This window comes from Protopterus annectens, chromosome 12.part0 (genome assembly GCF_019279795.1).
Source record: "Protopterus annectens isolate FY-2018-M chromosome 12.part0, PAN1.0, whole genome shotgun sequence".
NCBI classification, from domain to species: Eukaryota; Metazoa; Chordata; order Ceratodontiformes; family Protopteridae; genus Protopterus; species Protopterus annectens.
This window is the reverse complement of record NC_056746.1, coordinates 629,884,781-629,899,070: the sequence shown is the minus strand read 5'-3', so window position 1 is coordinate 629,899,070 and position 14,290 is coordinate 629,884,781. Positions and strand designations below refer to the sequence as shown.

Genomic DNA, 14,290 nt, shown 5'->3' with positions numbered 1-14,290 from the left:
ATGAATGTTGACATTTTGCAGTTTCGACAATGTGAAGGGGACCCATATATATATATATATACACACACACACACACATATACATATATATATATATATATATATATATATATATATATATATATATATATATGGGTTCATGATAGAATCCAAAAATACTGAAATCCCGAATTTCAATATTTTGAAATTCCTTAAATACCGAAACCCCATAACCGCGAAATTTAAAATCGCGAACCTACAGTGCAAATACACCACACACATACACACAATCTCCCCCACAATCAAACAATCCTACACTACAGACAAGTAGGGGGGCTTGCCCACCTGCGCCGCCCACACCCCCTACTTATATATACCAACTCCGAGATCACACAATCACACACACAAAGGTAACACACACACACACACACACACACACACACACTTGACAGCCCTTTGCACACACACACACATCACAGCCAAAACACACACTAAAGCCCCTAACCAACACACTCATACGTAGATACCTACACTTACACCTATCCATTCACACACCGTAACACTAGAAGCTCCGAACTTCAATATTTTGAATTTCACGCTTCTGGTGTTTTGTAATTTCAAGGCTTCTGTATTATAATTTTGAAATACTGAAAGTTGGGATTTCAGTATTTCTAAATTATAAAGGGAACACACACACACAGACAGACACAGACACACACACACACAACAGATAAATTCTGTGGCACATCTTAGTTCTGAAGAAGTCACACTGCACTTTATGCAAATGTCTGTCACTGTTAACACTCCTAGATTTTTTTTTTTGTAGGGCATAGTTAATGTTAGAAAAATGTCAGAGAAAAATAACTTATGACTAAAGGATGTAGCTAATGACTATAAAGTACAAGGAACTACGTTAAATTATTCAGGGGTAAGTCTGGTCATAACTGATCAAAACCTTCAGATTACAGGGCAAAATGTGTTTATTAACACTTCACACATCAGTGTTGTAGGCTCATTCCCAGCCACAGGTTACAGGTTTACACTACACACAGATCAATGTGCCACCGAACATGGCAGTTCACGTGCAACACACTCATGGCTGTTCACAAAGCACACATTTGCATGACAAGATATCCTCACACAAAGTACACCTATGAGTATGCTGCAACGTATCTGTCCTTATGTATACCTGGACATGATCTGACCCTCTTCATCTGGGCTCAACTTCTCTTCAGCAATCAAAAGCTCACTCTGGCTGTCTTCATCATCTGGAGTAGAGGGATGAGGGCTGTTACCTGTTAAAACAAGTCAAGTGTCATCTCTTTCTATAGTTAAGTATCAAGGATTAGTCAGGTATTCAGTATTTGTACATGGCACACTTACACTTTTATTGCAAAACAAATGTTAATGTCATCTGCCAAAGTTTGCAATTTCACATTTCCAACTGCATCTACACCTTCCAGTCTCCATCCCTTGCAACACCAATCAATTATCAGCTCTAATCAGACACATCCTATTTCTCAAACACCTTTCCACTTCACTTATCTGAGCCAAGCCAAGACATTGTAGTCTAAGCCTCCTGTTATACAAAAAATTCCATCCATACATTCCCTGCAATTCCAACACCAATGGCACTTACATCTCGTTAGCAAAACATCAGTAGCCCAGATTGTTTTTTCTTGATGCACATGTACAGTACCATACTAAAATTTACCTTACCTAGGATTTCAAAGGTCCACATGATGCCTACTATATTCAAATATTAGTGGTGAACAAGTCTTCCATCTTGCACACCTCTCCATGGTCTCCATTCCACTACTCACTTAATTAATACATTACCAGTTTGTAGAGCTATCACATATATGGCCTCTGATTCTCATAGCTACAGGTAATACATTCCTTGTTAAAAACACACGCTACTACTACAAACATCTCTGGCCATTCCACACCACTGCTACTCTGATCTCTTATGTCTGTTATCATCCATTTCTCTCTCTCTTTCTCACTAACTACAATGAAGCTGCGCAATTACATAAACAGAAACAGAGGAGGATGGGAGTGGTGAGTAACCAACATGTGTCACTTGTCTTGCAAATGAGACAGCAAGCAGCTCAACCGCCACAAATCCCTGGGCACCTAGCAGAGGCTGGGTGCAGTAGCCAAGTGACAAATTATGCTGAAAGTGGGCAGGGGTTAGGTTAACAGCAAATTCTCCTCATGCACCCTGAAACAGTTGGAGTACTAAATGCTTGTGGGTCATACAGTGTGGTTCCACTGAAGGCGACAATGAAGATGCACCCTTAAACCCTATGGCCCTGGTCCAGTAGAAGTTAAGTCAAACCCACTTACTGTTGAGGGAAAAGACAGTCCAACTACAACCAGCAGAGAGGAAGAATGTGGGGAGGGGGGTGAACTCCCTTAATGGCTAGTGGATGGAGGATCCTTCAGTCATTTCTATGAGCAAGAACTCAACACAGCTGGAAGATTGCTTGACTGCCCAAAGGGCAAAATGAGAAAAAGATTTAGAAAAATTAAAACGGAAAAACTAAACCAAAACTTATAATCCAACCTCAAGCCAGCCTTCTCAGACCATTCAAACTTCTAAATTTACCACAGAATCAATATTGGGCTGGCAATCACATCTGCAAAGATGATAAATCATATAATAAAATGCAAAAATACACTCAAAATGTCAGCTTCTATGCATTGCATACTCTTTAAGACTGACCCTTAATCTGGAAGCTTCTGTTTTTAACCATCTAGATGCTTTGTCACTAATGCCCATGGCTGAGAGTGCACTGGACAAAAGATCATAGCTCACATCCACAGATACTACACCAGTCAAAATTTCCTTTATCCATATTAAAAGGTAATCATTAAAATGTCCAAATGGCAGTTGTGCTGCTTCTTTCACTGCAGAAACCATAACACTATCTAGACAAGAAATGATATTGCTGAATGTAACCAGACAGTTCTTAACAGGTTAGTTTCTCTTTAAATTTTCCTAAAGTTGAAAGAAATTAGGTAAGGCACCTTTTTTTTTTGTATTTTTTTTTTTGGAAGATGTTTAACTAGTTTAGATTTCCAAATGGAAAGCATAACATCATGCTTAAGGGACAAGTTAAAAATATGGCAACAGGATCTACAAGTTGTTCTTTACAAAAAAAAAAAGAGACTCCTTGGATGCAGCTGATAGTTTCCAGAGAATCCTTATAAGACTTTGTTAAAGAGGTCTTCAATTTCCTTTGGATGTACGCAATGAAAGTAAAATGGGAAATTATATTCAAGATGCACAGATGATTTTGTAGAACACAGCAGTGAAGGGAAAGGTGTGCTTTTTGTAACAGCAGACTAAGTAAAAGGCATATCAGACTTTTTTTTTCTTTTAAGAAATTATAACAGGAAAGGGAACTACTGATTGTTTTAATAAGAGCTGTGAAGAAAATTTTTCTTTAAGATGCCAACTGTATGGTTTTCTAGTCTCCAAAATTTTGGGGGTTTGAGAAATCTCAGGCTTGTTGAGATGTGACAGCCAAATCTGTGTTGCTTAACTAATTTCTTTTACTTCTTATAGAGCACTAAAAATCTTTCGTGATCAGGGAATTTAGGATAGTTTCCACAGTGGTAAAATCACATCTCCAATCATTTGTAGTGTGTTAAATTCAAGAGTTATCCATTTGTTAATCCAGGAGTTAAAAAAGCTTAGTGATAATTACAGCATGCATGTTTTGAAGATTTGTAAAAAGAGATGTTGCGACAGCTGGATTTTGATCTTAGAAATTTAGTACATACCATTCAGAGGACTTTAACTTCTCCTTTTAGGCTAACGATTTGCTTCTGTGTTTTGGGGGAATGACATTTGTTGGTGGATGATTTCTGAAGGTGGAAGACTGAGGTTGAAGGGACTAGAACAGATGTCACCAAAACTGGGAACATTATATCTAGAGAGGAGATGGAAGGCCATATTACACACCACTAGGAGTATCTACCAGATTTAAGATTTCTAGAAACTTTTTTTTACTAGAATCCACTATCAATTAAGTGCAACAGGGTTGGATAGCCAAAAAGCATTACCAAACCTTGTAGCACTGCACAAATCAACTCCTTTTTCCAATAGCTAATAAGTAAAGGAAATAAATCCTTGCTATCATCCAAACCATGCCAGACATGGAGACACAGACAGAATATGCAAAGACTCCACATAAACCCGGCCTCTGAAATATACTATGAAAATCATATCAAGCTGAATTATTTTTTGTCACAGAAAGCTCTGTTCTGCAGCATGTTTGGGCACAGTCTCAACAATACCTCACCCTGGACAAAGATAAAGACAGCTGATATATATGACAAGAAATAAAAGCTAGAACAAACATTACCTACGAGAAATGATGACATGATAACTTTTTAGAAATCTACTGCATTTTCTGTCTAAACATATTGCTTAACAAGGTCCACATCTACTAATACATTTATTTATAGAGTCAGCAGCATCATACATTTTAAGCCATCTCAGTTGCTGGGGTACTCAATTATACATCATTTTTAATGTTGGCCTTCCAAACCCATCTCTGCTTAACTATACTTTAGCTTATTTAATAGAAAGACATGGTCAAATGTTTCATCCAGTCTGTAATAAATGCAGCTAGCATGGCACCGCGTGTGCCATAAATAAAGCCACTTTTCAAAATGCAGCCAAGCAACCAACTATTCATAAAGACTGTATTCCATCATACTTACTACAGCAGAAGACAATGCAATTAGCAAGTCAGTTGTGTAATGGCAGTTTCCATAAATGGGAGCTCTTTCATCTTGCATAGAAGGGTCAAACAACTCATAAGTGTTTCTGAGGACTTTCTGTCCTCCTAAAATAGTACTTGTGTAGTATCTGAATTGCCTACTTACAGAAAAAGTGCAAAGTTAATATAGTCTCTTACTTTCTTGGTAGCACATATAATGCTGTAAGACAGATTGCATTGACTGCTTTACCTACATCGAATGTAATCAGCCTGCTATGAGCTATTTTTCATAATGTTAAGCATAACTTAAAACACCTCTAAAAAATAAAATAAAAAATGGGTTTCTTCAGGGGCCTGCACTGCCAAATGGGAGTTTGACTTCCTCCACACACCTCACTTATACATACCAACTCTATGTTCACACAACAGTGAAAAACTGAAAAACACCACTGCGGTGCACCACCAGCTTAGACAATTCAAGTCAATCTGGTTTGAACAAACCATGATTAAAACTAATCAACAAAGTCTCATTCATACAAAATATACTTTGAATGTAGTATGAACTTGTGATCACCCTAAAAGCCAGAACAAATTTCAGTATAAGAGATGGGCTGATTCCAATGCAAACAAGTTTATTTATAAGGTTTTCATTTGGACATCAGCATCAACAAAAGTTCCAATTAACTTTTGCTATATGTTAGCAACTGTAGGCAATATTTCACTCCCTTAGTCTACTGCACATTCACATTTTAGGTCTGTGCACTTATATTTTTTCCACGCATTTTAAAATCCCCACTGTGTTATTCTCAACTGCATGACAGGTCCACTTCCATTTCTATAAAGGCTGACTACAACATTCTTCTTCTCTAGCCAGATCCTTCCTCGTCCCTTTCTCACATCTATGTTAACGTCATTATTTTCACATCAAGCTCTAATTTTTCAAGAGCTTTATGTCTTAATTATATTGTTTATGGGACCAGAGGAGGCATCTTGTTTCACTTTGGTACACTGTATGTAAGGGAGGAGGATTACATTGGTATGTATTTATATTCCACATAAAACTACTATAATGTAGCTTAAGAAAATACTGGGAGAAATCAGTTTTTTCAGCAAGGATTATTATTTATAGGTGGGGAATGGACTTTTGCAGCAGTGAAGATGTGTCTGGGGGGCCCAGAAGGGAAAAATACAACAAAGGAGGGTAGATTGCTGAAGAAATGTATTCAAATATATGACAGGGAAGATGTCAATTCAGTAGTAAGAGTTCAGAATTAATTTGTGCTAGGCCAGACAGAAAGTACAGTTTTGTACCTACCATAAATGTAGATGTCCGATAGACATGCAACTGCAGTCATAACATGTGGGTTGTCCTGCCTCAGGCAGCCCTCGGTCGGCCGGATTCCAAAGTCTGGGTCCGACGTCGGCTGATGTCACATTTCTCTCCGACGTCAGAGCGGCTGGAGTACATAAGCATCAGCCGACGCCATTTTCTTCAGTGTTTCTTGCCCCAGATGCCAGGTGCCCTCCAAGGAAGGCTGTAATCAAATTGGAAGACAAAAACAGGATTCCAAACAAATAAATGAGCAATAAAACAAATACACCATAACAGATATCCCCAGCTAAGAGTAACAGGGATAGGAGTGGACCCTAGGCATAGAGGGGTATGGAGGGAGGGAAAATCCGACTGCAGTTGCATGTCTATCGGACATCTACATTTATGGTAGGTACAAAACTGTACTATGTCCTTCAAGAATGCAACTGCAGTCATAACATGTGGGTAGAATACCATAGCTTAGCTGGGGAGGAGGTATGCTCTAGGAAAGAGATGGTGTGGCAATCAAACCCTGCAGGACTGCCAAAGCAAAGCCTGCTCTGGATCTGGAGTATAGAGGGAGATTGTAGTGTTTGGAGAATGTATGCACGGAGCTCCATGTAGCAGCTTCTAGAATGTCCTTGGTAGGCACCCCTCTTAAGAATGCTGTAGAGGTGGCTGTAGCTCTGGTGGAATGTGGTCTGACATCAGCTGGAACAGTCTTTCCATGAAAGGAATAACAGAATCTGATGCAATGTCCAATCCATTTAGAAATAGTCTGTTTTGAAATTGCTTTTCCTTGGACTGCCGGGGCGTAAGCTACAAAACGTTGTTCAGACTTCCTACTGGCCTTTGTTCTGTCCAGGTAGTATCGAAGTTGTCTGTGAATGTCCAAGGTATGCAACAGTCTTTCCCCCTTATTCTCAGGATTGGGGAAGAAACCCTAGAAACCACCTTTGGCATAAAAGTAGGGTTGGTCCTTAATGAAACCCTGTCTCTATGAAAAATGATAAAGGGTGGTATTGCCATTAGGGCCTGAAGCTCCGAAACCCTTCTTGCTGAGGTAATTGCCAACAGGAAAGCTGTCTTCCATGAGAGAAATTGCATGTCAACTGAAGCTGCTGGCTCAAATGGAGGTAGAGTCAGTTTTTCTAAGACAAAATTGAGGTCCCAGGCTGGCACTGGGGCCTTTCTTGGCTTAATGTTCTTGATTCCCCTGAGGAATTGCCTTAGTAAGGGGTGAGAAAAAACAGGAGGATCAGTGTTGTATCTAGCTGAAATAGCAGATGTATGTATCTTTATGGAAGAATATGAGAGGCCGTTCTTTAACATATCTGCCAAATATTCCAAGATGAGTGGGATGTTCAACAATGATGCATCATGTCCCTTGCTGGTATTCCAATTTCTGAATCTTTTCCACTTTGCTAAGTAAACCTTTCTGGTGGATGGTCTTCGAGCCTCTGTTAGTATCCGCTGAACTTCCTTGGAGAGATAAGTTCAAGTTATTTATGGGATCTCCCAGGGTGTTACCTGCAGTGTCAGAAGATTTGGATGCAGTGTTTCAAAATTGTGTTGAGTCAAAAGTAGAGGCCACTGGGGGAGGGCCCACCTCCTGGTGTGGCATATGCTCCGTAGTAGTGGGTACCAGTGTTGTCTTGGCCAGTCCGGAGCTATTATGATTCCCTTGGGCTTCTCTGCTTTGATCTTTAGTAATACTGAGGTCATCAGTGGCAGAGGTGGGAATGCATAGATTGCTAGGGAGTTCCAGTTGAATGAGAGGGCATCTATTTTCCAAGCTTTTGGATGGTATGTCCTTGTGCAAAATTTTGGTAGAAGATGGTTGAGGTGAGAGGCAAATAGGTCCACTTCTGGCTTGCCCTATGTCGAAGTGAGTTGTCTGAAGGCCTTCGGATGTAACCTCCACTCGTGTGGATCTGTGAAATTCCTGCTTAGGCTGTCCGCTAACACATTGTCTTTTCCTGGAACAAACTGGGATTGTAACTGGATGTTTAGGTTCAGTGATTTCTCCCAAAGCTGCATTGTCAGTCTGCAAAGGGGGTAAGAGTGGGTGCCCCCCTGCTTGTTTATGTACCACATCACAGTGGTGTTGTCTGTCCGTATCATTAAATGGCCTTGCTGGAGTTGGTGTTGAAAAGCCTCGATGGCATGCATTACTGCCAGCATTTCCTTCTGGTTTATATGCAGATGTGTTTCCTTTGGAGACCATTGTCCTTGTATACACCTGCCTTCCATGTGCGCCCCCATCCAAGGTCTGAGGCATCTGTAGTCATGGTCTGTGTTATCTGTGGTTTTTTGAATGACATACCTGTGTTTGCCTGGCTCACCGAGGCCCACCATAGGAATTCCTTTTGTAGGCATGGAATGAGTGGTATGATTGTCTCCAAGTTGTTGCTGTGTTGAGACCAAATGCTTTTTAGGTACCACTGAAGCTTTCTCATGTGTAGTCTTGCTAATGGAACCAGGAGAATGCAGGATGCCATGTAACCCAGGGCCTGTAGGAATCTCCTTGCAGTCATCTGGGTGAGTTTTGCTAAACCTTTGAAGTAATGAGTTAACTTCTCTTGCTTGTCTTCTGTCAGGTAAGCCATCTGAGAGGCTGTGTCTAGTTTGGCTCCTAAGAAGATTATTTGCTGGGATGGCTGCAGTCTTGACTTTTGGAAGTTGACTGTGTATCCCAGAGCTTGAAGTAATCGTATGACATAATCCAGGTTTTTTGTCAACATCAATTTGTCGTCCGCTTGTATGAGGCAGTCGTCCAGGTACGGATAAATTTGTATACCCTGGAGCCTGCAATGAGCAATTACGAAGCCAGGCATTTTGTAAATACTCTGGGCGCAGTAGATAAGCCAAATGGCAATGCTGAGAATTGATAATGCTCTGGCCCTGCAAGAAATCTGAGGTATCTTCTGCAGCTGTGTCTGATAGGGACATGCAGGTATGCCTCCTTGAGGTCCAGAGTAATCAGCCACGACCCCTTGCCCAGCATGGGAAGGAGTTGCTGTAGAGTCAGCATTTTGAACTTTGGTACTATGAGAAAGGTGTTTAATGCGGACAAGTCCAGTATTGGTCTCCATTGAGATTCTTTTCTTGGAACAAGGAACAGTCTTGAGTAAAACCCTGGTCTTGTTCTTGTTGTGGAACTCTTTCTATTGCTTTCATTCGAGTCAGCAGAGTGATTTGCTTGATAGCCTCTGCCCTCTGATTTTGTGGTAGGTTTGGCATGCCTTGTTTTCTTGGTAAGGTCTGAAAATGAAACCTGTACCCTCGGTCTATAATGTCCAAAATCCATTTGTCCTTTGTCAGTCTGTGCCAGTTTTCTGCAAACAGAGATAATTTCCCCAAGGGAGCTTCTAGTTGTTCCCTGGTAGGCGGTAGTAGAGGAAAGTCATTGAGATTGTGGTTGTGGGGCAGGTGAAACCCCTGCGTCACTTCTTTGGTTTCCTGGCTGCCATTGTCGCCCCTGTAAGGGCCTCTGTATTGGCCTCTTCCTCGCCACGCCTGTTCTTACCCCTTTGAAACTTTTCTGGATTAGGAAAGGACCACCTTTTTGAAGGCCAATTCCTACTGAATCTGGGGGGTTGAACCTGGAAGAAATCTTTCACAGTCTGAACTGATTTTGCTTTTTCTTCGATGGTCTTTAACACATCCTTAGCATTTGCACCAAAAAGCTTGTTCTTTTCCAAAGGTGCATCCAGAAGTTTTGCTTTTACATGATCTGGTAGAGGTTGATCTTTTAACCAAGCATGTCTACGAATAACTGCCCCTGTCATAGCTGCCCTACATGAAGCTTCCAGTGCATCATATCCACACTGCAGGAAGTGATTGCTTACTTGCTGAGTGTTATGTACAGCTTCCTGCAAAGATTTCCTGTCTAAAGGATCAGGAGTGGCTAATGTTTTTTGTAAATCTTCTAACAGATAATCCTGATATTGTAACATATGAAAAAGGCAATTTAAGGCTCTCATAGATAAGGTAGTGGATGTGTAAACCTTTTTGCCCCATCTCTCTAATGACCTAGCTTCCCTGTTGGAGGGCAAAGGATTTTTTGAGGTGGAGGCTGAAACTCCTTTAGGCCCCTGTGAAATAGTTTCCAAATCAGCAGTATGGGCCCTGAATAAATGGGAATGAGTTTCTGGGACCCTGTAATACCTGTCTGGCTTGGCTGGAGCAGGAGGAAGAGAATCAGGGGTAGCACTAGAGTCAGAATACAAATCATCCAGAACATCAAGTACAGGAGGAATAGCTAAGGGCCTGTGCTGAGGCTTCTTAAGGAAAGTCCTAAGGCGTTTCCTAGAATCAGAATATTCCTGACCTTGCCACTTGAAATGTTCCCTCATGGTATGCAGAACTTCCCCAAAAGAAATATCCTCAGGAGGGGAGGCCGAGGGGATGGAATCTTCTGCATCCGAGTCCTCATAGGTCTGGAAGAGCTCTTCCTGGCTGAGTGGACAGAGCCCTCAGAATCTTCATCTGAAGGAGTAGGATCAGAGGGTTCAACCTGGGGCCTTTTATCAGGAGGAGGCTGGGATCCTCTCTCAGGATGGGCCTGTGAACCTCTAATCATAGAAATCAAATCAGCAGCCATGGACATAATTTGTGTCTCTGGAGTCGGCTGAGGTAAGGATTTTGAAGTAATATGCTTTGTTTTGCTGGCTGCCTTAGCCCTAGTGTAGGCCTTAATAGACATGGCCATAGGGGGCCTGGCAGCTCCACGTGCAGGAGTGACCTTGTCTACAGCAATGGTCTCGGGCATTTCCTCGGTTTCGGTATCCGGAGGAAAATCTATAACTGGCGGAGTAATGTCTGGAATCGGAGTCGTCGGTAATGCGGTGTCTTCGGTTCGGAGCGGTGGAGAGACCGTCTCAGAGGGAACCAGAGCACTCGCGCTAGGTTTTGGCGTGGAGTCGGTGGTAGACGCGGGCTGAGGATGTCGGTCCCGGTCTTTTCGCTTTTTGGGAGTTTGCGATGTCGGAAGATCCGACGGCATGGTGTAAGCAAAATTATCGCCGAAATAATCTTCAGCGAACTCCGCCCGGCGCCTGAGAGTGCGCTTGTTGAAGCGAGCACAGGCTACACAGGCCGAGACGTCGTGGTCTGGGCCCAGGCAAGGGAGGCAGTAAGAGTGGAAATCCTTATGAGGTATTTGTTTACCACAAGAAAGACAATTGTTAACTTTTTCAGTAATTTCTGACATCGGCTGAGGCAAGAAAAGGTCCCCAACGGGGTACTTAGCTTTTTTGATGACTTCGGTATCGTAGAATACAGGAGCTGACCAACCGGCACTTGCGAACTGCTTTTGCTTCGGGCACCGCGCGGCAAGAAAGACTGAAGAAAATGGAGTTGGCTGATGCTTATGTACTCCAGCCGCTCTGACGTCGGAGAGAAATGCGACATCAGCCGACGTCGGACCCAGACTTTGGAATCCGGCCGACCGAGGGCTGCCTGAGGCAGGACAACCCACATGTTTTGACTGCAGTTGCATTCTTGAAGGACATCTTACATTTCGCAGGAACATCATGCACATTTAAATAACGTTTTGATACACGTCCAATAACTATTTCAGATTATGCACCAATAACTAGAATAAAATGCAGGGTAATGAAATAAAAAATGAGAAACTAGTGCTTTCCCATTGATCTGTTGCAAGGAGAAGAATTTAAGGAATGGGTACTGGAAATAATTAGGGAGTTATTAAAAATGAAAGAAATATCTTCTGAAAATGTAGCTAGGGAGTTGGATAAAATTAAAGTGAAGTTTAAAAATAGGGTGAGAATAAAAGAGAGAGATATGGTTAAGAACTAACAAGAATTATTTGGAGGGAATGACAAATGTTAAAGTATTACAGCATGGGGAGATCTCACAGAAGAGGAGGAGCAACTGCAGAATGCTAAGCAGAAATAAAGGATTACCTCAATAATATGAATGAGTTTAAAGAGACCGCTGTTAAGCAACTATTTTTTTTTAATAAAACCAGAGCACAAAAGCTTTTAGTGCAACAACTCATGCAACAGAAACTAGAAAGGGTTGCCGTCAAGCTTAGGGAGCCTATATCAAGGAAGATGACAAGAGATCCTGTACAGGTACTAGAAATATTTCAGAAAATATTATGAAGGTATGTATAGAGCAGAGAAATATGAAGATCAAGAAAATGTACAGATGGAAATGTTTACAGAAGAATTAAATATGCCACGGTTAGAGGGAGATGAGGTTCAATTACTAACAGTTAGGATAGGAGGAGATGAGATAAAAATGGTGATGTATAACCACTTCACAGGAAAGTCCCCAGAAATAGATGGTATTCCTGTGGATGCGTGGAAGCTAGGAGGAAAAAAAACTGATAAAGATATGGAAGGTTTTGTTTTATTAGTATTTTAAGAGGAGGAGAAGCACCAACATCCTGGAAGAAAGCTGTCGTGGCTGTAATGCCCAAAGAGGTTAAAGACCCATCAGATCCAGCTTCACACAGGCCTATTTCAATCTTAAACCATGACTATAAGTGTTTATCCCTATATTGGCTAAAAGAATGGCAAAGCTGATGGCAAAATTGACAGATATAGATCAATGTGGTTTTGTGAAGGGGAGGCAAACATATGACAACATTAACAGAACATTGATGATCTAGATGAATGTAAGAAAATACCACTGTTGTTGTTTGGTCTTTATGCAGAGAAAGCATTTGAAAGAATAACCTGGGAATTTATGAGCAGGGCAATGGAAGTATTTGTACTCCTTGATAAAATAATAAAGTTGATTAGGAGAATATACGAGGGATTGGAGGTGAAAATTAAAGTGGGTAGGTTCCTCTCAGATAATTTCTGTTTCAGCAGAGGAAACAGGCAGGGGTGCCCTCTGTCCCCTTTGCTATTTGCACTATATTTAGAACCTTTGGCAAAGAAAATAAGAGACCCATAAATTCAAGGATGTAATTGGTCTGGTAGTCAAAAACACTGGCATTATTTGCAGATGATATTATTTTATACCTAATAAAACCAGAAAAAGACATTTCAGTGTTCTGGAACATTTTGAGACAGTTTCACATCTTTTTGGGATACAAAATTAATGTAGCTAAAACAATAGCTGTAAATTATGTACCCATACACAAATTGGTTCAGCAATATCCATATTTGCGGGGACATGATAAAAATGAAGTATTTAGGAGTATGGTTTAAAAAGGATTTTGGTGTGGCAGGTAAGGATATGTGGGGAAGAGACTAAATAAAAATAATAAAAAAATGAGGAATTGTAAGCCCAGTTGTATGGAAATTGATAGCAAGATACAAGCAGTTAAAATGTTTTTAGTCCCTTTAGTTTTATACACAGGTCAGGCATATTTTTATCAACTACAGGAAAAGGTGTGAACAGCAATTAATGAAGAACAGAATGATTTTATCTGAGAGTGGAAGATGGCAAGAGTCAAGTGGGATAATCTGATTTTTCCATTGAGCAAAGCACTTTGGGATTACCAGATTTGAAGGGGTACATTTAAGACTCCTATACAGAGCATAAGCAGAAACCTATAATTCAAAGTGGAAAGGGGTGATGATGGAAAAGGGTGGAAGCTCAAAATCACAGAGAATGGGATTTTTGATGAATATCCTTAAGGAGAATAACAATAACCATACAGAATATTATCTCATAAAGTTGCAGAAAGTTTTCTAAAAACTAAGCCAAACACAGGAAATGAGAAAGGAGATTCTGCCAAAAGGGAAGACTGCAATTAGGGATACAGACAATGGGCAAGGGGGGTCGGAAGTTACTGGGGAAAACTGGAAAAAGAACCAAGGTATTGGGAACAAATAATTAGAGAGGGAAAGGTAATAGAATGGGGGGGGGGGGAGAGGCCAAGAATTTATTTGGACTGCAGGCTAGAGATTGCTTCCCTATCAAGGATTGATATCAGAGTACAAGCAAAGAGAAAGAATTAGAGGGGTCCTAAGTGAAAGACTGGCACTGGTAGAGTTTTTAGTAGAATCTAGAAAAGAAGCTGCTGTTAAATAATAATTAGTTGATCATGCAAAATATTGCATGATAATTACAAGAATCAATCAGAAAAGGTTAGAAAGTATTGGGAAGAAAGACTGGATAAGCAATTCACAAAGACAAAATGGGGAGATATAACTTACGTAACCCAAATATACAACAAACTCTAGGTATTTTTATACCCCCCAAGGAGACTCAAATAATTTTTCCTCCGGTAGACAAGAAATGTTGGTGGTCTGATGGGGAAGAAAGAAGTAATTGGG

At 40.8% G+C, this 14,290-nt stretch overlaps 1 protein-coding gene across 3 annotated transcripts in view; it reads right to left on the bottom strand.

Annotated features, from left to right (window-relative positions):
- The window catches only part of INTS1 (integrator complex subunit 1), a 2,399,836-nt gene that overhangs the window by 2,208,523 nt on the left and 177,023 nt on the right, over positions 1–14,290 (bottom strand). For all 3 annotated transcript variants that reach the window (XM_044089756.1, XM_044089757.1, XM_044089758.1), the window contains exon 7: positions 1,168–1,273. In XM_044089756.1, coding sequence (XP_043945691.1) covers positions 1,168–1,273 — 106 coding nt within the window. The remainder of the gene's footprint in view (positions 1–1,167; positions 1,274–14,290) is intronic.